The sequence below is a fragment of the Lutra lutra genome, chromosome 12, assembly GCF_902655055.1.
Source record: "Lutra lutra chromosome 12, mLutLut1.2, whole genome shotgun sequence".
Classification (NCBI taxonomy): Eukaryota; Metazoa; Chordata; class Mammalia; order Carnivora; family Mustelidae; genus Lutra; species Lutra lutra.
Window position 1 is genome coordinate 4343109 of NC_062289.1, and position 26191 is coordinate 4369299.

The 26191-nt window shown below is 48.4% G+C and overlaps 1 protein-coding gene across 1 annotated transcript; it reads right to left on the reverse strand.

The window, feature by feature from the left end:
- Positions 1 to 1691: 1691 nt before the first annotated feature.
- Positions 1692 to 26165, reverse strand: CNDP1 (carnosine dipeptidase 1). The gene is made up of 12 exons (XM_047697702.1): positions 25949 to 26165; positions 22402 to 22527; positions 19382 to 19531; positions 18373 to 18535; positions 17593 to 17681; positions 15170 to 15370; positions 14168 to 14252; positions 8849 to 9009; positions 7476 to 7640; positions 6032 to 6173; positions 3104 to 3251; positions 1692 to 2911 (listed from the first exon to the last, which is right to left on the reverse strand). The coding sequence occupies exons 2-12, from the start codon at positions 22483 to 22485 to the stop codon at positions 2845 to 2847; spliced, it is 1455 nt and encodes a 484-aa protein (XP_047553658.1). The 5' UTR covers positions 22486 to 22527; positions 25949 to 26165; the 3' UTR covers positions 1692 to 2844.
- Between the last annotated feature and the right edge of the window lie 26 nt (positions 26166 to 26191).

The window sequence follows — 26191 nt, forward strand, 5'->3', positions numbered from 1 at the left end:
TGGTGGATGGCGCCTTGAGCTCACGGGCTGCTCTCCTGTGGCCCCTGAAATAAGGCAGAACCCTTACGAAGACACGAGTGCTGCCCAGCAGGACACACACAAGCCATTCTCAATCAACGGCACTTCTACGTGATTTCTGTTTTCTTTTTTAAGATTTTATTTATTTATATGAGAGGGGAGAAGTAGACTCCCTGCGGAGCTGGGAGCCGGATGCGGGACTCGATCCCGGGAGTCCGGCATCATGACCTGAGCCGAAGGCAGTTGCTTACCTGAGCCACCCAGGCGCCCTACGTGACTTGTTTTAATGTGCTTTTCCCCAGCACTGGCTGCTCCCAAGACAGTTTCAGCTAGAAAGAACCAGAGGAAGAGCATAGAGACACAAGTGCATGCAGGGGGACAGCAGGCCTACCAGAGGATACTCAGAAAATGTGGCTGCAGACTCAAAAGGAAGATTTCAGCAAGCAATACTGAGCATCTGCTGGGACAGGCGTGCTTGGGGCCATACGCGTGTGGGAAAGGGCCGCCATTTATGTGGAGATTGGCAGGGGCTTTCACAGTAACCCTGCAGAAGTTGGGCAGGATTTGGCTTTCAGGCCATAGGAAGTGACAGTGCAAATGGAAGTGGTGGCTTCTGAAATGGAGTCAGCTGATTTTGATATTAAACTGGATTTGAAAGAGAAGTGTCAAAGAATAGTCAAGATTCCAGTGGTCCATGTACCAAATCAGGGACACTGCAGGTGAAACAGGTATGGGAGGATGGATAAAAGACTGGTTTCCATTCTAGGTGAATCAGGTTGCAGATAGGAAGTGTACAGGAGGACCAGGGGTCCAGTCCTTAGTAAAGGGGGCTGGGTGGGGTGGGCCGGGAGTCGCAGGCATCTGAGCTGAGAAAGGGATGTGCAGTGAGCATGGGGAGGAAGAAGAGGCCAACACCAAGTCCTCTGTGTGTCCTTGGCCCACTGTCGTCCTCCAGCTGCAAGTGCAGATAATGTCACCAGCGAGGCTCTCGCACTGTGCACACACACACACACGTTTCCGGGCCGACACACTGAGTGCAGTTACATTGCTCAGGAACTGCTTACAATATATTTTACAAACAGCTTTTGTTAACTCACTAATATGAACACCCTTTTAAGAATATAATCTGGCATCATAAACCTCTTGCAATTAGTTCTTGGGAACTTTGCCAAATACATCAGGCAGGTCCCACAAAATCCCAAATGTCACATGATGCGACCTACTCTGGTGAGCATGAACCAAGCTTAATAACAGAATATCCAATACCCGTCAATACTCAACAAACAGGAATCGATCTTCCCGTGCAGCAGAGGAAAAGTAGATCATTGACGGATACCCCCATAAGACTCATATCTCATTTGAGTCACATTTCTTTTTTAAGATTTTACTTATTTATTAGAGAGAGGATGAGAGCGGGGTGAGAAGCAGAGGGAGAAGCAGGCTTCCCACTGAGCAGGAAGCCCGATGCGGGGCTTGATCCTAGAACTCCAGGATCATGACCTGAGCTGATGGCAACTGCTTAACTGACTGAGCGACCTGGGCTCCCCTTGAGTCCCATTTCTGAGACAAGACTCAGGGTAAACTGAATCGCAGGCCCTATACTGCAGCCCTTTTGGATGTGGTGTTGCAAATGTTAAAGCTGACATTCCAAGAATCCACAAAGAGATTAAATATGTTAGGCTTTGATTTTATTTGTAATCATAAGAGAAACATTTTTAATAAACTCTTAAGTTCTCCATTAATGTGATTTAAATAATGAATTTATAAAGATTGAATTGATTTGTTTACATACACTCAACTGTAGAAAAATTACATTCTGTTTGTTTGTTTGTTTACACCATCAAATGCAATCAAGCCGAACAAGATGGTTAACTGAAATGATTACTGAATGCAGCATTAGCTGATGGCTTCAAATTTAGAACCTGTGACTGATGTCAGGGCTGATTAGATTTGTTCTCTATCTAAAACTGATGCTATTAAAAGCTTTAAGCAATTTAGATGTAGTCACTGAGTAAAATTCCAACAGGGTGAGAGAAATTCTATCAGAATTGATTCTGCTGTGGTGACTTTATATGTGCACAGATGTTGGCGGGGGGTTCAGTGATGGGGTAGAAAAAAAGAAAAGGGTGCAGGAGGGGTGGTCGGTTGGCATCAATCCAAGAAAGGTAAAGAGCCTTGGAATAGAAAAAGTACTCATTTTCACACAGGGAATCCCAAATGGCGTAAGGATATGAGTATTGCTCGTTTCTGTTTCAGAACTTCCAAGAAGCAGGCAAAATAAATGAAGGGAAAGCAAGAGGTTAATATGGCATCATGCTGTAGTTATTCCTCTACAAACGAACCCACAGGGAAATCATGGTAGCCAGTGGTGGGACCAAGAGTTTTACTAATAAAAGGAACGTGTGGTAAGAGCAAGGGTAATGTACACACTATGCGGAATGATTATGAGCACCTTGGAAGCTAAAAGCCCACCGCGGGGATCAGACCCATCAAACTGCCAGGGAGGGTCTAATGAGAGAATTGTCCTTGTGCTCCAGGGAAAGAGTGAGTCCAATCCCGGGGCTCCTGCAGCCGGACTTGGGAAGATGTTGCAGGTAGTGGTGACTTTGGAAAGGTGTCCCGTGTGGACACTATGCCATTTTCAATGGCTGTGCCTTTCAAATATTTTAGGACTGGTCCAAATGTCCTAAGACATTTTAAATGGGAAGGAAACATTATTTCCTGGACCTGAAGTTCTCTGGATATTTAGATTCTATTCCTCGCCAGGTGTGTGGAAGAGCGTATCTGTCAGTAGGTCAGATCTAAGCCGGAAGCTTCCCTTCATTATCAATGCAGCTTAGCCAGCTCTAGGAAAAAGGCAGCAAATAATTTGGATCCCTCTATGTAGTTCCACCTAGCAAAGAAGAAATAAAGAGAAACGCTGTTACTTCCATTCAGATGATGGGGGAAGGTAGTCTACAATGTAAATAGGAAGATTTGGTGATGTGAATTCAATCTAAAGTACGGAGCACATGGGGAGGTGACGATGTGGAGACCCAGGGTTTGTGCAGTGAAGGACAGGCCCCCCCCACAGGAATCCACTGACCTGTTGATCTTCTCGTTCTGAGCGTGCTCCCCATCATCAACAGCGCCCAGCGGGAGCATCATCACACTCTTTTGGATGGTGTCCTGGAATATTCTGGCAATTGGTATGGTTGACCCGTCCCGGATCATGTCTGGCTCTGTTCCAAACACTGAAGCACAGGGACAGAAGGCATTTGAATGAAATAATGACAAGACTACCCTAGTCATCTTCTCAACTGTAGTGTTTGTTTTATCTTTCCCCTTTTTCTTGTTTAACCATTAAATTTGGTGCCTGGGGTAAGTAAGCTTCTTGATACCACGCAGTTTCTCTTCTAAAATAGTCAATAGAGTCAAGAAGAAAGCCATGGATGCATTCTTTACAATTACCTACTTCAAAAAAAATTTTTTTAGTAAAATTTTTATTTTAAACTGTAGATTTTACAGGAAAGTTGCAAAAATAACACAGAGAGAGTTCCCATATGTTCCTTACTTTACTTTCTGTGATGTTAACCTCTTACGTAACAATCGTACAATTCTAGAGAACAGGAAATTAACATTGGAATAATATTATTAACTTGATTCAGACCTTATTTAATTTCACCAATCCTTCCCTTTATCCATTCCAGGATCCAATCCAGAATCCCACATTGCATCTTGTCACTGCTTCTTACTCTCCTCTGGTCTATGACAGGTTTTAATCTCTCCTTGTCTTCCATGACCTTGACCCGCTTGAAGAGTACTGATCAATTGTTTTGTAGTGTCCCTTCATTTGGGTTTGTTTGATATTTTCTCATGATTGGAAGAGGTCTGGCATTTCTGGCAAGAGCATTAGAATACAATGTGCCTACTTTTATGGTTGCTTCATGAATTAAATATTTGGAAAGTGGGACTTCTTTGGTTTTATAACCAGTAGACAAATAAACAGCTTTATTCAACTATCACCTGAGTGTTGCGGTGTTTGTGCTCCACTGTCAAGGTAGCCCATGAAACAGTGTTAATGGACACCTGAGGGGCTAAGGAGCAATGATTTCAAACTGTCCAGGCCAGAAGATGAGTTGTTAGTGACAGGAGTGGAGAAACAAAATGAAGTCACACAAGGTAACATGCCATGATGCCATGTCTTCTGTATCCACAGAGTAAAGTATGAGTGTGAGTAAAGACGATGTACTTTGTTAGGAGAACTGGTTTTGCACACAATAAACCAAAAGGTACCTTTCCTGCAAGAGTATTTCTGGTCTTCACTGTTGACCTTGACATTTCAATTACACCTCCCTCTTCAGCTGGGATTACCTTCACCTTCCTAATATCTTTTCTTCCTCTTTTCTTAACTCCCAAACTTTACTGGTAAAATACTGCTACAGCTGGGAGCAGTAGGAATGATTATGTAGAAAAGTGGGTCTCTAAGTCTTAGGCCTGTCCTCTAATTTTTAATGTCTCTGTCCTTTGTACAGATAACCCTGATAAAGTGTTAGTGCTCCCAGGTGGTCTGGACCTCCAATTCCAGCTCTGCTCTGTTAGGGATGTGCCTAAGGCCTCAGCTGCCATATAGTGCCAGTAGTCCCTAGAAACACGTGTCAGGGTTTCCCCACCCGGCCTTTTGGGGACACCCTGAAAGTCCCACTGCCTTTCAGAGGGTCCACTATGTTGCAGGCGTTGGCAGTGTCACCTTCCTGCTGCAGAAGCCAAAGAGCCTGGATATTCCTTCGCCCTGCCCAGGCAGCCAGGACCCAGATGTGTGTCCTGTGCTCACCAAGCACGTGATTCTGCCCAGGACGTGGAAGCATATGCAGTCAAAACAGACCCCATCTGAGAAATTCCAAATAAGGCTCTGCTCCCTTCCCTACTTCCAGGGAAGCAGAGCAACCCTGAAAAGACCACTGGTTCTAGAGTCAGATAGGTCTGAATTGAGTCCCTGTGCTTGGTAATTTTATAAAACGAGCATCCACAGGAAGCCTCTCTGTGGAAATCCCAGGTGGCCTGCTGTGGGGCTGTTCATATCAGAACTGGGCCCCATGGAGAGTGCATTAAAGACCCAAACCCTGTGAAGCTGGGTCTGTGGTTAGCCCCTTCCAGGGTAACCCTGATTCTTGGGGAATGGTCTGCCTTCATACAGTGGGTCTCACTTCCTGTTCCCGACCTCCTGGTGGCCCGCTGCCATAAGATCCCAACCTCTCTGTGACCAAGAAGAACAAATCCCCACAGGGCAGCCCAATGTCAGCTTTGTTATCCCATTAAATTTGAGCTCCTTTTCTTTTTTTTAAATAAGAGTTTTGTTTTGTTTTTGTTTTTATTTGGTTTCTTTCTGATTTGGTTTGGTTTTAGAGAGGGAGAGTCGGCGTGCACGTGCGTAAGTGCCAGAGGTGTGTGGCAGAGGCAGAAGAGGGAGAGAATCTTAAGCGACTCTGCAGTGAACCCAGCCCAGAGCCCGACGTGGGGCTTGATCCCACAACCCTGAGATCACGACCTGAGCTGAAACTGAGAGTCAGATGCTCAACTGACTGAACCACCCAGGCGCGCCTAGCTCCTTCATTTTTAACCCCAGATTTCCTATTCTTCCATGCAAACGCAGCTATGCCTTTTAAAGGACATTTTTATATGTTGGCCATCATTTCCATAAGTATCAGACTCTCACAAGTCTGTCATTTTGTCCCAAATTCAGGCTTCCAGATGTGAACCCAGCTTTACCACTTCCAGCTGGGTGCCCTTCATTCAGCAAATTCCTAAATCTCTTCCAGGCTTACTTAGTAAACTGGAGAAGGCTGTGGGGAGGGGTCGGGGGGACAGTGCGTAGGAAGAACCCTGGGCGGAGTTGCTGACACTCAGTACGGAGCCTGTCTGAAAAGGAGAGGCGAACGGAAATTCTGAATGAGCCTGCTTTGTCCATAGCCCCACCAGGCACCGCACCCTGGTCCCACTGAAAACTGGCAACTCGAGGTACCGCACGTCTAACCTGTTTTGATGGCTCTTTTTGCTGCAAGATACTGATTATCTTTAATATTTGCGATCCACGGCTGCAGTCCTAGCGTCATAGAAACAGCCATCTGGTTGGAACTGTTTCTTTTGGAGAATATATTTTCAAGATGCTGTTTTACCTGAAAAGGAACATTTTCAGTTGTAAGAGAAAATTTCAAGTTATTCTCCCGTGCAGTGAATAAACAGCGGTCTTTGATCAAGAAACTGAAATCCTAGCCCAACAAATTTGAGCATCGTGATTTTACTCTCATTCTCACGGAGGGCTGAGTAAGCGAGCAGGGCCCCAGGACTGAAAGCTTTAGCAGTGAGAGAAACTAGTCTCCCTCTCTTTCTATATCCAATCCCCTTCTATCCTCTAATTCCCAGCCCTGCGCCCTCCCCATCCTGACCACAGTGACAGATTGCTAATGTTTGGCGATTATGAAACACAATACAACTTCTCCATTTGAACATCCTTCTTCTCAGACTTGTCAGTACCTTAATGACAATTTTGGGAATATTAGGCATTTGTTAATTCTTGAAAAGGGGGGGGGGGGTGATTCCAAACCAAGCGATAAAGAAGCCTTTTGTCAGCCTCCTTCTCTGTCCCCTGGGCTCCATTCCAGTGGCCACTATGGAAAGCCTCCCAAGAAAAACTCCACACTCTGAAATATCCCTGCCATTCATCCCTTCGACAAACATTTGTTGAATGCCCGTCATGTTGCTAGGAGCGGTACTAGGTGCCGGGAACACAGCTGTGAGCAAAACCAGGGTGGCAGGGGGGTCCCTGGCAAAATCCATACATTGTAAGAAAGAGAAAGAACACATCCAAAACAGGAGGGAGGAAGGGCAGGAAACAGGGACGGACACAGGGAAGGAGGTTGTTTTAGGATGTAATTAATGCTAAGAAGACAATAAAAGAGGTCACAGGGATATAGAGATTTGGGATGATGTATTAGCGAAGCTCATTTATTCAGAGTGTACTTTCTGTTGAACTTGAGGTAAACTGGTGATAGTTTGATAATTTAGACAGAAAACTCCTTCCAGATAACATTTTCATTAAAACGGCTGCCTTCAGACTGTTGATTCCAGACACCAAGGGCAAACCAGCTACAGGTCTGAGCGCCTGCAGCCCCATCAGGCCACAGGCAGTGGGCTTCCCCATCTGCGTGTAAGCCAATCTTGCCTTGATGTCAACTGTTCAATGCAGAAATACTTCCCATCGCTCCAACCCCAAACGATTATTTATCTGACTACTGTAATTGCATATAATTACAGAGATTTTTACCAAACGAAAATTCTGTTGGCTTCTTGACATTTTTTCCAGTCCTTTTTCTATCGGGGAAAAAATGGAACTTCAGCGCTAACAGCTGAACAGCTCACTGCGCTGGGAGGCGACACTCAGGAGTGGGGCTGCGGGGAGAAACACGCACATCTGTTACCTGTTTTTCTACCACAGACGTATCCATGTGAGGGACCAGACGGATTGAAAATTTCCCTATAACTTGACCAGGGATGACTGTTTTAGCTCCAGGCTCATCAAACGCACCCTCAATCCCATGGATTGAAAGAGATGGGTACCTCCAGAGGTGCATTAGAATCTCCTCCTGAGGGAAAACAAGATTATTTTACTATATAAGAGAAGGATCCGTTAAAACTCTGTTGACTTGTACCACCTGTATCACCATCTCCGTACATCTCTGACACCGCTCATGACAAGTTAATTATCACCTTCCGTAGACATGCCTGGACTGTAGCACAAGTCCTTCCCCTCCGGCCCTGAGTCCCTCTGCCGCCCCCGCCTGACCGAGCTGCTCCACGGACGGACGCAGGCCCCTCACCGCCTCAGCTCTGAAGTTAATAGATGGCAAAGGGGCTTTCAGAATTCGGGACTTGATTAGAAACTTCTATCCCCAATCACCATGATGATCAGTTGCATAAGAAAGGCATTTTCTTTTCCAGAAGGCTTCAAAGAATTCTGCATATGTTTGAGCTACTTTTCTTGCCTGCTATGGCCAAGGCTGGTCCCAGGGAAGAGATCTATCACTTCTGTTGGGCATGATCCCCCCTCCTGGCGCGCCCCAGAACGAGCATTAGCCACCACACACCGTAGCAGGCACAGGATTTCAAAAGAAGAAGGGGAAAGAAAACATACAAATTTCCCAGAAATGAATGCTCTGGGCTCTGGTTTTTTTACTGCCCCAAGGCAGCCATGTAGCGACATACAGATGAGCCCCAAAGGCTCTTAATTCTGTCTGCTGAAATGAACACTGAGGGGGCTTGGAGCTAGAAAAATCTCAGAGCGTTCTCATTTTTTTTTTTTTTAATTTGTCAGAGAGAGCGAGCACAGGCAGACAGAGAGGCAGCAGAGGCAGAGGGAGAAGCAGGCTCCCCGCTGAGCAGGGAGCCCGATGTGGGACTCGATCCCAGGACGCTGGGATCATGACCTAAGCCGAAGGCAGCCGCTTAACCCACTGAGCCACCCAGGCGTCCCAGAGTGTTCTTATCTTTAAGCAGGTAGGAAGCATGGGCAGCCGAAGTCTGGCATGGGATCAAATCCAAGAAACTGACTTGGAAAATCACTTGGAACTGAGTGATGGCCGCCTGAGGCCAGGGCCAGTCGGACCCCAGAGTAAGTTCTGGCTGCTCTAAACTGAGGGAGGTAAGTGGCCATGAAAGTGAAATTCTGCCTCCAAATGACCACCCACACTCAGTTCTGAGATGCGCAGATTTGCAGCCCACGGTAAATGTGGAATGGGAAAAACAGGCTTTATTACTGGCATGCCTTCAGACTAGCCACCAGTTGTGACCATACCTTGGTGTCAAACAGAAATCTCTTAACCCGGCTGCTTCTCCGGTATTCTTCTAGGTCCAGATGGATGGCTTTGTACATTTTCCTCTCCTCTTCAGTAAGAGGTGCCACCTGGTCATAGATTCCGGGGATCAGAATGTGACCAGATGAGTCTACAAGACTGCCTGCAAGGTACACAAGGGAAACAAAGCCAGGAAGAAGTTACGGGGGCACTGATGTTCTGGGCCCTGGGCAGGGCCATGGGTGACTCTCCTGCAGTGGGTCTTGTGACGGGCCCTGGTCCCCTGGCAGAGCCACTGGCACCATCCCCACCTCCGAGGGGGTGGCTGGAGGAAGGAGCTGGTCTCCAGGCAGACTCAGGTTGAGTCAGACTCATTCCAATGTCCACCTCGTCAATGGCGAGATGGAAACACATGGTAATAGGCTGGGACTTACCTGCCTTACAGAAGTTCTCATTGATACCTCCTGTGTTATAAATAAGGTTCCTTTCGAAATTTCAGTTGATCCTGAGTTAAAAAGTACTGTATGTTCATTATAAAAAATCTTCAATGCGTATGTATGTGTCTACACAAACATTCCTGAGGAACTGACAATCCTCTTTGCTTCTTGGCTTCTCTCCCCCTGCACACACCATCATATAATAAACACTCATCTTTAATCAAAGCACAATACCCTTGAGGTCTAGCCTACGAGGCCTGCCTCAACCACAAACACCTCCAGAGTGAACAAGCAGACGCACTCGTCTGTTATTTACAAAAGAGCTTGGGGATTAATAGGGATGGGGGAGGGGATCATCAGTGACTACCCACAGAAGAAGTCGAAGTGGAAGTTCAGTAAACACTGCTCACGACCTCGAGAACATGCTTACCAAAGCAGCAAGCAGACTATCAGAAATGGTGACAAATATATCCTGGGCATCTAAATTCACCCTCAGGCCCCCTGGGGCCTTTCATTCAAGTAAAGACACTTCAGAAAAAAATGCGCTCCACATTCTTAATGTGACTATAACTTGACAATGTCAAACTACTCTGAAGCACTGTATTTTCAAATCTTCCTGTCAAGGCCGACAATTACAAAGCAGAGGCTGGAAGGCTCCGGTGGGATTCCCCTCGCGACTGGAGGCCTGCTATGTTCAAGGCACGGGATGAACGCCAGGGCCAAGAGGATGTGTGAAGACCCTACTTTCATCAGCAACAGCGTCACAACTCACCACATAGGCTAAATGACAAATGTGACCCTCCCTAAACCCAATGGCAGGTGATTTGGCTCTCTGTGTAGACACAACAGAATCCAGGGTAAACACCCTACCAGAATCCACAGTGATGGCCATAGTGTAGGACATATTGGGTGTCCCAGCACTTTGAGATGATCCTAGAAGGCAAATCCCAAGCTTGGAGATGTCAAGGCAGCAAAATAAGAAGGGAAGGCTTTGCTGTTTGGTTTTCAACCATGTCCTCCTTAGTGCCCGTCCCAGTCCCCCACACACTTCACCCAAAATTCTACAGCCACGCTTGGGGTACAGTCTGCAGCCGGCTGCACATGAAGCAGCCTCCCGACAGCACTGACTTACGGAATTCCCCGCATTTAGCCCAACAAAGCATATAACATAGTAAAAAATGGTACCAGCCCATTAGTAAAATTCAAGTCAAACAAACGTTGGGTGCCAGTGATTGGGACTGCCTGTCATTGACTTGCAGGCCACCCTCTGTACCCACACCAAAGTCAAAATCAGACATAAAAGCACCATCAATAATACAATCACTAAGTCTTCCTTTAGTGCATGTCCCTAAACTTCTGCTGACATTATCATAGGCAAGGACAGAGCTGCAAAGAGTAAGAAACAGACCTTGCTCTTAATCTGCCTGGAAAGAAACAGGGTGAAGAGACCCTGTGGGTCCACAAGCAGTTGCAAAGGGGCACAAACTGCAGGTGCGCAGAGCAGGCCGGGAGCCCACAAGGGGGAAAACACAAGACACACGGGGAAAGCCAAGGCGGCATCACCGTTGGGCCCCGGAGATGGTGTGGGACGCACCCGACAGCGCCTGGGTGGTGAGAAGCAAGGAGTGCTGGAAACGGCAAGGTTGGGAACACTTAAGACCCACGATGCTCTAGCAGCCAGGATGCTTGGCTTCTGTATCCTGACACTGAACTCTGACGTTCTTCTTATTTTTCCAGCTGGTCTTGCCAGATATTGTCATGGGCAGCATGGAAGGGGGTCAAACTAGGACAGGGTTTGAGCAGCATGGCCTTTCTACATGCTCAGTGCACTTCTCCAGCACACCTGGCCCGGCTCAGTCCTGGGTATGGTTTTGAATCACAGATCCTCAGGATGCAGGGGAGCCTTCCCAGCTATGGTCTTCTCAGCAGACACAGATTCCGAGAGCCAAGGAGTAGCATGTCCTCCTCTCCCTGCCCCTCCCACCCCCAGCAGAGTTTCGTTTAGGCGCCACTCAGCTCAGCACAAGGTGTCCTCCAGGCACTGCCACCGCAGGGCCAGGCAGTGGGAAAATGCCACACATGGCTGTCCCTGCTTCTGCGATCCACGATCCACGTCTCGCCCCAGTTCTACAGCACTGGCTGCATTCCCATGAAAACAGGATGTTGCTGAGAGAGTTCATCTCCCCACCCCACCCCCTTTCCTCCTTGAAATCATGATCCTCTGAATTTGAAGTAATTTCTGCAGCCACTAGGGCCTCCTCGGCCAGGAGCCCAGCCGGGAAATGCATGGGAGGCAGAGAGGGTTGTGCCTTTGAAAACTGCACCCGGAAAGCAAATGTAATCCTTGATTCCCAGGAGTCCTCTTGGATTTTAACATGTTAATACTATGGGGTAGTTGGCGCTTGTAAGAGGGCCCTGCCCCCACTCCCCAGATGTGACCTTCCCTGCGACTTTTAGGAGAGTGCAAGGAATGGGATTATCCACCACAGGAAAGTGTTGGAGCTGAGGGCTCTGTGCAAACTGGGCATCTGCACCCCTGCCATTCCCCGCCCCCCAAACACAACGCAGTCTAAGTCTCTTTGAAGATGGGGGTGGGCCAGTTTCCCTGTGTCCCCCAGTGGGGACTCCTGTGACTTTCACACAGCTAGCACTCAATAAAGCTTTATCATCTATTAGAAATCACAGTTATCAGGGTCATAGAGCTGAGGAACTCAGAAGACAGAGAGATTAGGAACTTGCACAAGGTCACACAGCAGCAGGGGGTTTCCTCACTAATGTGCAGGGCACCTGTCTGCTACGGGGGGAGGACCTGATGGAACCAGCTCTCCTGGGTCATCATCCCTAACCAGCAGTGACCCCACAGGAAAGCATGGGAGCCAAGACGCTATTGGGGTCAGCAAGCAAAAGTGCTTGTCATCAGTATGAAGTTCAATCCTAAGTCCTCCGGTCTTTGTACAATACATATGAAAGCCATACAGATGATCCAATCCAGAATCACTTCATTATGGACTGATTATTTGATTTGTCTCCAAAAATCAAAGCAAGTGAAACCATATGCTTTTCATTCTGTTCATGTTCCTCATCTGATTTTTCCTTGCAGAGCCATATACATTTGTAGGACTGAATGGAATTCTATGCCTGGGTGAAATCATATAGTCTAAGAGAATGTCATGCAATGATCATGATTGGGAGAGACTGAAATGCACTGTAAAGATCTGATGATGTCGGGGCACCTGGGTGGCTCAGTGGTTTAAGCCTCTGCCTTCGGCTCAGGTCATGATCTCAAGGTCCTGGGATCGAGCCCCACATCGAGCCCCACATCAGGCTCTCTGCCCAGCGGGAAGCCTGCTTCCCCCCCTCTCTCTGCCTGCCTCCCTGCCTACTTGTGATCTCTCTCTGTCAAATAAATAAATAAAATCTTTAAAAAAGAAATCCGATGAGTCATTCCTAGGGAAGAAAAAATTAGTTCTGGGAAAACAGAAAATTAATTCTTTCACCCCTCACTACCGAATATTGAGTTGCATGCTATCTGAATTCTTCTGGAAACATTTTAAACACTTTAAAGCAAAATGGATTATTGTTCCCAGCATGGGAAATATTGTCAAGATTTACATTTTAGGAAAACTAGATGGCCATAAAGAATAGATAGATGACAGGCAAATAGAGAAAAAGGACAGGTGGATGGTAGAGAGTTGACACCGGAGCCAAACAACACATGAGAGGTAGACATAAAGATTTCATTATTTTCTTCGGGGAATGAAGGGGCAAGAAGCTCAACAATCATAGAGAAGGTCCTGAAGGCCACCCAGCAGGTGGCCCAGGTGGGCTGCTGGTGCCCAGTCTGAGTCTGCCAAGGCCAAGGGGATGCAAGTGAGTGGGGCAGAGGGAAAGCTGTGTCAAATAAAGAAAAGAGACTTGTGCTGATCAATCCCCATAGAGGACATGATTTTGGCAGTTTGCCCAAAAGGGGCATGCTGTAATATTTGCATAAAGGTACCCCACAGGCCAAGGAGACATATCCAAGTATTGTGGAGTCTGAAGAACACCAAATTGTGAACATAAAAGGGCCACGTCCTTGCCAGGATTGCAGAAAGGGGCTCCTCTGAGTGAGGCTCCTGAGGATGAAGCTTCCTTCACCACCGGGATCCAGCCCACATGCAAGCAAGGGTGACAAGATGAATCAAGGCAGTCAGAGAGGGCACACTTGCCCTCTAGCAGAGCACACACGTACACACAGCTTCCGCCCATGAGCTCCAGGAGCTCTACGGGAGGGCAGGAGCAGGCAGCAATGAGCAAACGGATGGGGGTCTCTGGGCCACTGGAGGCCACAGAACTGGAAGCAAGGAACCAGGTGGTGCTGCTGTCTTTGGCATCATCTCTGGATGCTTCTCCAGAGGCCCTTGCAGCTACTGCCCCCGGGTGTGGCCAGATGTGTCACAATACCCAGTAAAAGAAAGGGGGGTGAGCTGAGGAAGAGCTTCCATCCATGAACAACAGTGATGTGGACTTAATAAGCCCAAGGAACATTTAGCCGAAGTGGGGGAAGCTAAGAAAATGGTTTTTCTTCTACTCCACCCTTGCTCAGAACTGGTTTGGAGGCCAAGGAAGGAGAGAGGCACTGAGTCAAACAGAACCATATTCTAGTAGATTCCTTGATGCTTATCCTTGATGAAATGAAGGGGCGCCTGGGTGGCTCAGTCAGTTGAGCGTCCGACTTGTCATTTCAGCTAAGGTCATGATCTCAGGGTCATGAGATTGAGACCTGTGTTGGGCTCCACACTTGGTGGGGGTCTGCTTCTCCCTCCCCCTCTGCCTCCACCCCACCCTCTCTCTCAAATAAATACATAAATCTTTAAAAAAAAATGAAATGAGATAAGACATTACCAAGAAGAGCAACCAAATCAGCCATTGGTTCGTTGAGGACACCCCCAAAAGTTCCTGAATGAAAATCTTGATCTCTGCACTTCACCTGGAAGACAGGTAAAAGAGAAGACAGGTGCTCACCTCTGTGGTTGCTCTGGGGATAGCTTTCATGTGGCGGAGAACACCCCCACACGATATCCCTCAGGACTCAGGTGGCTACCTCCCAGTCACATGACTTAGAGCATCTACCCCTCCCTTGTCTTCATTTCTCATTCTTTCCTGAATCCCCAAAACGGATTTCGGTCCTCAGTTGTTCGTCTCACACAGCTCTGTCTGGGGCCAGCAGCCCCTTCTCCGAGTGGCTGAAGTCTATGTATTCTGCCCATCTATCTCTCCCCCCTCCTTCCAGAAACCATCTTCTCTTTATTCTTTTCTTGCAGTTCTATTAATGTCTCCACTAGTGACTTTCTCCCTGCCTCCCATTCTGGAGCTCGGTCCGTGGCTCATAAAAAATGAATGGTTTACCATGGAAAGACTTTCTGGTTCTAAATTGCTGTCAGTATGAATAGAAAAGCTAAAGGGAGCTGAACTGGACATCATACTTGGGGATCACAACCACCCAGGACCCACTTTACAGGTAAAGAAACTGAGGTGGTGAGGTCAAGGTGTCCACACGAGGTTGTGCACCAAGGGAGCCAGATTCCCATGCAGCCCAGCCATGCCGGTGCCCCTCCTCCTCCCCTGACCACACATGCACATGGGGGTCCTGCAAGGACCTGCTCACGACAGACCCTGTTCAGGCAGTCAGAGTCACAAACCCTTGAATCCTCTCCCTCCAGAAAAATGCACACAGCATGGCCACTCCGGTTGGGAGGCTTCCTGAATCCCCCAGTCCCCAGACTGCTGGGACCCCCAGTCCCCAGACTGCCATGCCTCCAGCTCAGAACTCTGCTCTCCCAAGAGCTTTCTCTCTTCCCCCCAAGATCCCAGGACAGAATCCTCCCTCCACACCACTGCAGATACCTCCACCCTGAAGTAGCTGTTCCCGCGTGTGCCGTAAGTGAGGGCTGGCTTCCTCTGGCTGAGCCACAGGTTATCTGAAATGACGATGTAGTCGACACTGGAAAAGAACTGGTCCTTCTCCTCTCTGACCAGTTCCTCTAGGCCCACAGAGCCTGCTTCTTCCATCCCTTCAATGACGAATTTGATATTCACAGGGAGATCCTGAATCAAATAAACAACAGAATAAACCATTCAGGCAAAAAAATCGCAAGACTTGACCATTCATCTTTTCAGATCCAGAATTCGTTTGCGTGTGACATAAACTCATGAATTATTACATACATTCAGTGTACGGGTTGTTCACACTCCCATCAGCTCCGTTCACAACAAAGGAGTTGTAACCAAGACAGTGAAGGGGAATATAATGGAAGACCAATGTATATGGCCTCCAGCATGACCCCGATGGGTTCAGCACGAACCCTAAAGGATGATTTGGGGAAGGAATTCCTGCAGGAGAAGCAACACCCTCGCTGTGGAGCTCTGCTAGGCCCCCACAGAGACACGCTTTCTTCCTTCTACCCAAAAGGAACCTTTCAAGAAAGGTTACTAGATTACAAAGCTCTTTTCCATCCTCATAATTCTGAGCATGATAAATGAGAACTCTTTCCTTTGAAAGATTTTCTAATGTTTAAGCCTCAGGATAATTTTTATTTCAAGTATCTGTTATTTTTCAGTTCTGAGTTCAATCTGCCTTTTAACTTATTCAAAGGCTTTGATCTTGCAGCAAAATGGAACTTGGGTTTTTCTCTAGTTAATATTAGGGCACAGAATAGCTCCTTTAAAATTTTTACAATGTGCCTTTCCCCCATTTGGTTTTGATCTTTTTGTATCTTTATAATTTATAACTTCATATCTTTGAGAGCCACATGAAGAAGAGAGGTCAAAGTCTTTTCCTGGAGCATAAAACACACACAGGAGAACTCTAGAAGTAATTCTATACAGATAAATGATGGCACAAACATACTAATTAGTGAGTGGGATTGACTCACCAAAGATTAACAAAGACAGGATGAGTGGAGGATTATGTATTAGAAAGTAAGTGACCTTCGGTCATTCAGTTGGTTAAGGGCATTTTGGGATAATGATTTGTTCAAATGTATCCCTTGTGTAGATTTATTTCTATGTGTCTTAAGAAGTTAAACTAAAGTTCTGAAATATTAATATTTGAAAGCTCTTTATTAACATTTAACTAAAAAACAATTGCTGAGAAGTAGTTGGATAGCTTAAGAATTTTTTGGCAAAACATGATTAATAATATACAAGCCAGAAACCACAATGTGTTTTCTGAGAGAGGGACAGGCCAGCTGCCAGGCCTGGGTTTTGGTGTCTGCTCTGTCACTAACACACAAGGGCCCCGGGACAAGCCATCTCACCTCTTGGCCACTCAAATCCTTACCTATGCAATGTGGGTATTAATAGTTGTCTGACTTTAGTAAAACAATCCAGTGATGAGAGGGGCCTTCAAGTGTTCAGTAAGCAACACAGAAAGAGAGGATGGGAGGGTGGAGGTATGGCGGGGCATGAGAAAAGAAGAAACCCACCCTCATAAAGGACCTCACACTCACAGGCACTAGGATTCCTCTGTGTGTGATCTCATTCACTCCACTCCAGATTCCTGAAGCAGAAATAACTATTCCTACTTCACAGATTAGGTCAGTGAGGCTCAGAGAGATCAGCTGATTCATCCAAGGGCAGTGAACATTTCTTATGTTTTGTTTGTGATTATCTAAGTTTCAGAGGTGACAGTTAAAAGTAAAGTAGATTTTGGCCTTTATAGAGGAAGTTTCTTAGAAATATTGCTTTCTCCCTTGGGAGAAAGGGAGGGAGGGAAGGAGGAGGGGACGGCAGAAGGAGGGAAGGAGGAAGGAAGGAGAAAGGAAGGAAGGAACGGAGGAGGCAGGAAGTTGTCATCATCTTCGTGGTTGTCATCATCGTCATCGCCATCACCTTGTCATTATCATCATCATCATTGTCATTGTTGTCAATCTCATCATCCTAGTCATCATTGTTATCATTGTCCTCATCATCCCTGTCATCGTAATCATCATCATCATCACCACTGTTGTGATTCTACTCATTGTCATTGTCACCATGGTCATCATTGTCCTCATTGTTGTTATCATCACTGTCATTACTATCCCCTTCATTGTCATCATCGATATCATCCTCATCGTTCTAGTCATCATTGTCACTGTCTTCATTGTAGTCATCCTCGTCATCGTCATCACCTTCATTATCATCATTGTCATCATCATCATCCGTCACCTTTATTGTCACCATCATCATCACATTCACTAGCAACATCATCATCATCATCATCAACATCATTGTCCTCAATGTCACCATTGTCGACACCATCCCTTCCCAAACACCTGGTCACCTACTTCCTCCAGGGATCTGAAGGTGCTCACAGCATTAATCCACGCTAAGACAGGCCCTTTGTTGTCTGTTGCTCCTCGTCCATAAAGTTTTCCTTTAAAAATGAGGGACGAGTATTTAGAAAAGCATAGACACCTCTGCCAAGTTGAGTGAGTGAAAAACAAGGGTAGTTTCATGGGTAATCATTTCAACAGTGCTTTCCATTTTCCCAGGCACAGATCTTTCTCCGAGGGCACAAAGTCTGATTTCTGATGTACAAACAGTATGGTCATTAGCTCATCAGATGATATAAACTAATTTGAAATATACAGGTCCCTTTGGCCTCAGTAGGAATTAGCTATGTCATCCAAGTTCACTGAAAAGGACCTGAGGATTTGTTGCAGAATGTCATGTAACATAGTCTCTCATTTCAAGATTTTATAATTAGTAGAAGAATGAAAAAAGGGTATGTGTGTATCTCCATTAACCTTTCTTCTTCTTTTCTTTAAAGAACATAATTACACTTAGTATTTTAAAAAGGAAAATGTGTGACCTAGACAACTTTTTCCTCCCAAGAACTCCCATGTTGGGAGTCAATTTGCCCAGGGGCACACGTCATGGGTACATAACTCATAGTTTCTTTCACAAATGAGAAAAAAGCCAGCCTCATTGGACAGCTAGCAGACTATGAGACTGGTAGCATTTTGTCCATTCTTAACAAGAACAGGGAAGGCCTGGAGCTGGGGACAGGAACCACATCTATGATTCCTAAGCCACAAAGAACCCAGTACCGATGTGTCACTGACCATCCACTTCCGTCAGCGTGTAAGGGTCTGTGAGCCACCCGTCTTCCTTTCTAGCAGGCTGCACGTCCAAGTGGCCATAGAAGCACACAGTGGGTTTCTTTGGATCATTCCCCAGTTCGGCCAGGATGATGGGAGGTATCGGGAGAGTCTGACCATTAGGCAGCTGGAAACACACACACACACACACACACACACACACACACACACACACACGCACACACGCACACACAAACAAACAAAAAAAAAAAACAGATCACATTTAAAAAAAAATGTTTAGTTCACCCAGAAAATCCAGACGTGACATTAGGAGTCCTGTTTTTACCCCTGGGTTTTTTGTAGAGCCCACAGAGTTTCTCTACTCCTCACTTCATCTGCCTCTAAAATGGGTACCATGGGGCGCTTAGTTAAAACATACAAGATAATTAAAAGGTAAGTGCTTCCTTGGATGCACAGGGGCAAACAGTAAACTTAATCAAATAAGCTCTCCAATATGAACTCAGACTCAAATGGCTTAAATTAGGTGGACGTGGTCCCTGAAAACACACACCATTTGGAGACACACCGTGCTGAGGCAGGCAGCACTGGCGCCTAGATTAAGGATCGCCATTTGCCCCTGGCACATAGTCATAAGCAGTGACTCTGATGAAAGACTGCAGCCTTTGAGAAAGGTGCACCTGAAAGTCAGGGAAAGGACAGTTTGGGAGAAATGCGGCCACATGTGAAGGATATGAGGAATACAGGGAGGGGGTCCTTCCCAAAATAAGCTGGCCTTTGCTCACCCAGTCCACTCGCTCTCCCCCGCCCCCAGTCCTGACACGATGAGAAATCAGTAATACCAACTCATCTGGGACCAGATGTCATTTTTTATCCTTATTGGGGTTGGAGATTATGGGAGCATTTTTGAGGAGGATCAGATCAGAGTGAGTCGCAGTCTTCCAACACCCAAGGGAAGGCCTGGCCAATGCCCACGGGAGTGGCAGCTCGTAGAGAGGAGGGAGCCACCCAGCACCTGCTGATCACCCAAGTCCACGGAGTCCACGCTGGCCCCCAGGCGCCGGAGCTCGTCTGCCGCCAGTGCCATCATCCTGAAGAGCTCTTGCCTGAGGCGGGGCAGGGGCTGCACGGAGTCGCTCTCCACGGCCACCCACTCCTTAAGTGTCTGTAAGGGAAGGTGACAAGGTGATTCGTCTAAGGCGGGGTCAACCACATCAACTACGTCCACTCTAGGTGATGTGACTCAAGGGCTGGAGGCACCAAATCCCCAGTGCTCGCCACCTGCACCCAAGACGGAGCTGGCCAAGGCGATATTCAAGGGTGACCGCAGACGGGCAGAGATGTCTGCTGCATGAAGAATGGGGCAGGACTGGCCAGGGAGAAGGCTGCCTTCCTGGGCACTGGGCCTGTGCCTCCTGGGATCCACCATGTCTGGTTTCTCGGGAACCAGGAGCAGCTGGCTGGCACCCCTCCTCCGGGACCCTGGGCCTCCCACAAATGCCCCCGGAGGCCTCTGGAATGTGCAGCTCACTCTGATTAATCACACAGTAGCCTCGGCTGGGCCACAGAACACCGACCACGCCTTGCATGTTGGGTTTGTGGTCGTCCTCCTCCCCACACCTCCAGAATCCGGTGGGCGGTGTATCCCATGGCCATGCAGGCAGACAGCCTTGGCTCTTGGCCCGAGTTCCACCCGTTTGAGTTGAATGACTTGCGTATGTTCCTCAAGTTCGTAGCCTCGGCTCGCTCTTCACATGAAGGCAGTGCTCTCTACCAGCAGGCTACTGCGGGTGTGATGCTGTCACACACTAAGAAATACCTCTTGGTCTTTATCCTGGGCTCTTGACCAGAGCACCTACAATCTTTGTAACTTCCTGTGCCATAAAGGTGCTGGGAGCATCTTTTGTTCAGAGACTGGCTCTCTGTCTGGAGTTCCTAACACAGAGCTCCTAACTCCCTTGCGATTTCCTGGGAGACGGGAGCCTATTTTGTTCTAGTGGGCTCCTGGATGGGGGCTGGTCACTGGAAAGACCAAGCCATGATTAGAAACTTGGTGCTTCCCACCCCCTTCCCCGGGGAGGGAAGAGGGCTAGAGACGGGTTAATGATCATTCATGCCCACGTGATGAAGCCTCCATAAGCATCCCGGGAAGTCTGGGGTTCAGAGACCTTCCAGCCTGGGAGGGCGGCGAACCCCAACCCCAGCAGGACAGAAGATGCCTCCAGCCCCTGCCCTATGTGCCTCCTCATCTAGCCACTCATATCTACCCTTTATCGTGTCCTTTATTACGTAACAAAGGGCACACGTAATTAAGTGTCTTCCTGAGTTCTAGAACTGTTCTAGTAAGTGATGGGACCAGAGCAGGGTTCATCGGAGCCCCGATTTGCAGCTGCTTGGAACATGTAAGTCACTGGGGCCTCCCTACCCACGTGTGACTGGCACCCACTACTAGTGGGGGGGGGCAAGAGGGTGACGCTCACACCAGGCAAGCGGTGTCAGAAGGGAGTCGGACTGTGCGATGCCCCTTTGGTGTCCAGAAAACTAGCCAGTTGCCTGATGTGTGGAAAACGCACACGTCTGTCCACAGAGGTGAGGGGAGCCATCAAAGAAAACAAGCCTTCCTTTCCGTGAGGATTAGAAAAGATGACGCACATAAGACTCAGTTCAGTGCCTGGTCCCTAGCAGGCACTCCGTAAACATCAACTAATATTGAATCATCGGTAACAATCAAGCATTTCCCATTACTGGGGCTCGAGTTGCTTATACTGGGCTTGCCACCATTTTTATTAAAAACCAAGCGTACTTCGGGGGACTGATCTTGGATTCCCCAACTTATTCCAGTTAGATCTCTGTCCTGGTTGTAGCACTTTCATTTGTATTACGAAGGAATTAACCAAACCTAAGGAATGTTGTGTTTCACACCTTAACCTGGAATTTGTAGAGCAGATGCTGGCACATAGTCCATAAAGGTAATGGATGGGACCACGTGAGGGCGCTGCGGAAAGGAGAGTTTTGGCTCAAAGACCCAAATGACCATATCTCCACTGCATGCTGTCCCTCTCCCCCTGTCTGAGTCCCCACTCAGGCTTCAAAAACCCAGTGGGCACCATGTCAAGTCAATATGCCAATGAGCACGCGGAAGGGTGTCGTGAAGGTCAGGTCCAGGACCAGTGGCCCCTCAGCACTGTGACAGCAGGACACGAACTCTTGACTGTTGCTCACATCGGCAGGGAGCTCCAGTGCGCATGTACTGACCACAAATGGCAGGCCACACATGGCATGGGGGTTCAGGGGACAAGGTCCCGTGACCTGTCACAGAGGCCCCAGGCTGTGGTGCACTCACCCATGTGCCAGTGGACAAGTAGGTCAGCGGAGGAGAAGGGGACTTGCAGGCTGATGGTGGCTATGCCCCTTCCCTGCCCCCACCTTTCTGCTGCCCAGCCTCCCTCCCCCCTCGCCACCCCCTCCATCTCTTCTCCTCCGAGATGTATGCCCACACCATGGGCAGTTTGCCATGGCATGAGTTCGGAACGGAGCAGAGGATTATAAGGGAGGAGATAAAGTGCACGTTGCACAAGGACTACAAAAGAGCTTTGACATTGAACTCGGCAGAACTCTGGACCTGAAGCTTGCTATAGCCAGGTCGTAGTACTCTGGGCTGGTGTCAGCGGGGGGGGGGGGTGGAGTGAGGGATGAGTCTCAGGCAGGCTTTGCAGGAGGAGGGGACCTCAACAAGGGCCCCTCTAAAGCAGGGAGAAGGCGCTCTGATGAGCTCAGCGGGCATCATCGCTACACAGACAGCCCAGATCAACACGCTAGGAATGCCGTCTCTAGAAGGAAAGGCCGAGGAGGAATCTCTTCCCTAAATGTAACAGTATTTATTAGTTTAACTCAGTGAGGAGTCATAGGCATTTTACATGGAATTAAGTTTTCAGGAAAAAAAAAAAAAAGCCCCCCAAACACACCTCCCAGCAAATAAGCATTCACCCAGCTACCGAAAGGGTATGTCCCATAAGTACCTGATGTGTATCGTACCTCTACAAACTCATTCTGATGGAGATCAATGTACTGGAAGGCCTTCTCCAACAGCCCTGCGGGCAGTGAGGATGGAGAGAACATGCTTCTCTCTAGCAGCAGCAGGGAGGCAAGGAGAGAGGACGCCTGGAGTGGGCCATAGGAGAGGGACAGCAAAAATAAATACCAAATTTTGGACTTTCAATCTTCCAAATCATTCAAGGATGCTTATGTTATCCAATACAGCTGCTTCCAGTCATTGACTAAGGTAATAAAGGTGGTAGAACAAGAAATGCATTTATTGCTTTATCTTCCCCGAAACGCTTCATTTTCAACGTTTAAGCATTCAGGAAGACAGAAACCAAGAAAACAAACTTGTCTTTCAATGCCGCACTTAGGAATTTCCTGTCCTGCAATCCTTCCCATGGGCTCTCATCCTGAGAAGGTAAGCCAGCGCACTCCACCCCTGGTGACCAGGGCAATATTTGCGAGAGAGAAGAGTGGGAAGCACTTTTCTGTGCGATCAACCAGTTTATTGGAAAAAATACATATATTTTGTAAGGACTCTCTAAAATCTGGTGCGGTCTTGTGGGTTTCTCCTATCTGCTCCTGAAGGTACAGGACCTGCCAAAGAAACTCATGAGCCATGCTGTGACACAGAACACGGGAGGCCTGGGGACCACGTAGCCCCTGCAGTCACACTCTCCCTGGGAGGCCCAGCCCTATCTCTCCTCTTCCCTCTCTGCTTCCATCCCTGAAGGGCCCTCCCTTCCCTGCTGGAGCAGACCTCACCCCCTCCTCCCTCCCCTGCGCTGCTCCCCAGCCATCCCCCCATCCCCACAGTGGGCTCTGGGCTGGGCTCCTAGCAAAAAAACCAGGTCCAGAGGAGAGGAGGCCGACCAGGTTCAGAGCTAAACTAGTGCTCGTCTTCCCACCCAGCTCTTCCTTCTGGATTTTTGTACTTCTTACAATAGAACTATTTTAGATGTAGGCTGCTCCCTCCCTCCCTCGGCCTCCGGTTCCAGGCTCTGGCAGGACCGACCAAGCGAGGACTGCGACTCAGCAGTAAGATCCAAAGTGACCCAGTTTAAAAGTGGGCAAAGGATTTGAAGAGAGGTTTCTCCAAAGAAAATGCACCTGTGGCTTATAAGCACATGAAAAGGTGTTCAACCTCATTAGCCACCAGGGAGATGAAAATCACTTCATACCCTGAGAACAGGTAAAAGTCGGGATGCCGGACGGACGACAGGTGGGGATGTGAGGAGAAGGCCCCTTCCTGGCCAGGCCCGGGGATGGTGGCCCAGTCTTCGCCTTCCTCGTGGCAGCCGAGGGGTAGAGCTGATCCAAAGGACCGTCCACGGACGAGCGGATACACAAAGATGTGGCCATGGCCACACACAAGGGGATGTCACTCAGCCACGGAAACAGACGGATGGCTGACCCACGCCACGGCAGCCACGAGCCTTTAGCACACAGTGGGAAGGGACAGACACCGACACGAGATACTACAGAGGCTCCCGGCCCGTGTCTGTGAAATGTCCAGAGCAGTCAGATCCCGAGACAGGGGACCTTGCTGCGGAGGGCTGGGAGGATTGGGGGAAATGGGGAGCGAGCGCTGATGGGCAGGGGGTTCCTTCTGGGTGGCTGGAATGTTCTGGAATTGTGACGGCTGCACAGCCGGATAGACTCACAGCTGCCGGAGTTCGCACCTGGGTGATGTGTAGGGCCTGGGAATTAGGCTGCGATACAGTCGTTATAAAAACAGCAATCATCAGTAGAAGCACTCATTCAATAATGAGTCAGGGAAATGTTCATAAAGGACGCAAAGGAGTGGGTAAAAATAAGGTAAAAGGGGACGGCTGGGCCGCTCAGTCAGTTAAGCGTCTGCCTTCAGCTCAGGTCCTGTTCCCAGGATCCTGGGATCGAGCCCTGGAGGTGTTGCGCTCCCTACCGGGCAGGTAGTCTGCTTCTCCCTGCTCCTGCTCTCTGTCACTCTCTCAAACACATAAAATCTTAAAGAAAAAAAAAAAAAGGTGGCGGGGGGAGGGAGCCATGCTCATTCACAAACGGATTAAGAACTTGGTCCAGGGGCACCTGGGTGGCTCAGCGGGTTAAGCCGCTGCCTTCAGCTCAGGTCATGATCTCAGGGTTCTGGGATCGAGTCCCGCATCGGCCTCTCTGCTCAGCGGGGAGCCTGCTTCCTCCTCTCTCTCTCTCTCTCCCTGCCTCTCTGCCTACTTGTGTCTCTGCCTGTCAAATAAATAAATAAAATTAAAAAAAAAAAAAAAGAACTTGGTCCAGTAGATGGTGCCAGTGGGCCGCTGAAGAGCTCCCCTTGCCTTCTATTCTGAGAGGAAGCAGCCAAGCTTGGTGGCAGCAGAGCCAAAAAGCCAAAGGTTTCAAACAAATCCGGAGGAAATGAGCCCTCAGACGCACAGTGGCAGGGAGATGGAGCTGTGGGCACCCAGGAAAAGCCCTCTGAAATGGAGTAGGCTGATTTTTTTGCAGCTGCACCTAAATCAATATTTGAACTCTTATTATTCCTTCGTTCAATTTCCATTAAAAATTATTCGATGCTCCTCTCTGATAAAAAATAAAAAGGGGAATTTGAGGAAGAAAATGGAGCCACAGGCAAAGAAGGAAGACGGTGACGGCAAGGACCGAGAATATTTCCAGTTTCAGTGGGAACCGCCTCCCTTCCCAGCGGGAGCTGCAGGCCAAGGACTGCTCTTCCCAGAAAGACTGGTCCTGCACACTTCCCTCTGTACTCCCTCCCTCCCTGCAGAGCAGACAGAGCTCTGCCGTCCTTTCACGCAACAGAATTCTGGAGCTGTGGAAAGTTGCCTGAGAACGGGAAGGTGAAGCACAGGTCGGAGCGGAACCAGGAAGGCCCGGGCTTTCCTGTGTTCTGGGGAAGAGCAGGGGCCATCCCAGAGGAAACCTCGCTTGCTCCCCAGGCTTCTGCTAATTCCAGCTGGTTGTTCTTTGACTTGGAACAAATGTCCAAGCACCCTGTGCTAAATCTCAGTTTTAAACACTTTTGCCTTTTCAGACCTCTTCAAGTCATGCCCAGGTCTGTGGTGTAACCAGCCCCAGGCCCCAGGCTGGCTCCTCCTCCTTGGAGGCTGGCTCTCCCTCCCCCAGGCTGCTGCCCTCGTCCTGGGCCTGTTTTCCCTGTGCTCTCCCCCAGCTCTGATCACGACTGGACAAAGTCAGGTGCACCATGTGCTTAGAGGATGGCAGCCTTGAAACCACCATGGGCTGCCTTCAGCAAGGTCACTTCCACCCGCCCCCCCCACCCCAAGAATGGCAGGTGCCCTAAAAGGAGCTAGGAATGGGATAAGCTGTTGATGAAACCCACTCCCTCCCCATTTGCTATTGCTGGTGGATTTTTTATGTCGACTAGAATAAACAATAGAAAATGAAAACGCTGTTGCCTCCCACCCCAGACAGCCCCAGCCAAGCTGGCTTCCTCCCCCATGCACACAATGGCCAGCAGCCAAACCCTTTTCCGCCTGTAAGAAACCTCAGTGCCAGCGCCGACTTGCCCACCAAGAATTCCACTCACCGAGTCTTCCGGAGTCCGCGTGACTGTCTTACAGAGGCTGTTCTGTCCTGTGCCTGCTTTGATAAATATGTTATCACCCAGAAAAAATGCCTTATGCGCCTACTTTATCTCACCACGACAGGATTGAAAATAAAATCCCCAACCCCAAACCAGGCTTTCCTGACCTAACCAGGTAAACTGCACTGAACCCAGTGATCCTGCGGAGATTAACTAACTCTGTCCCCAGAAGCCTGAGCAAGCTCT

Bases quoted from the DNA above. Each gene is read 5' to 3' on its own strand.
- CNDP1 (XM_047697702.1), bottom strand. From the start codon at position 22,485: ATGTTCTCTCCATCCTCACTGCCCGCAGGGCTGTTGGAGAAGGCCTTC. The intron at 3,252-6,031 runs GTTAGACGTGCG...CCTGTGCTTCAG, and splicing joins AAAAAGAGCCATCAAAACAG to TGTTTGGAACAGAGCCAGAC. The intron at 2,912-3,103 runs GTCAGTGGATTC...CTTCTTTGCTAG, and splicing joins CAGAACGAGAAGATCAACAG to GTGGAACTACATAGAGGGAT.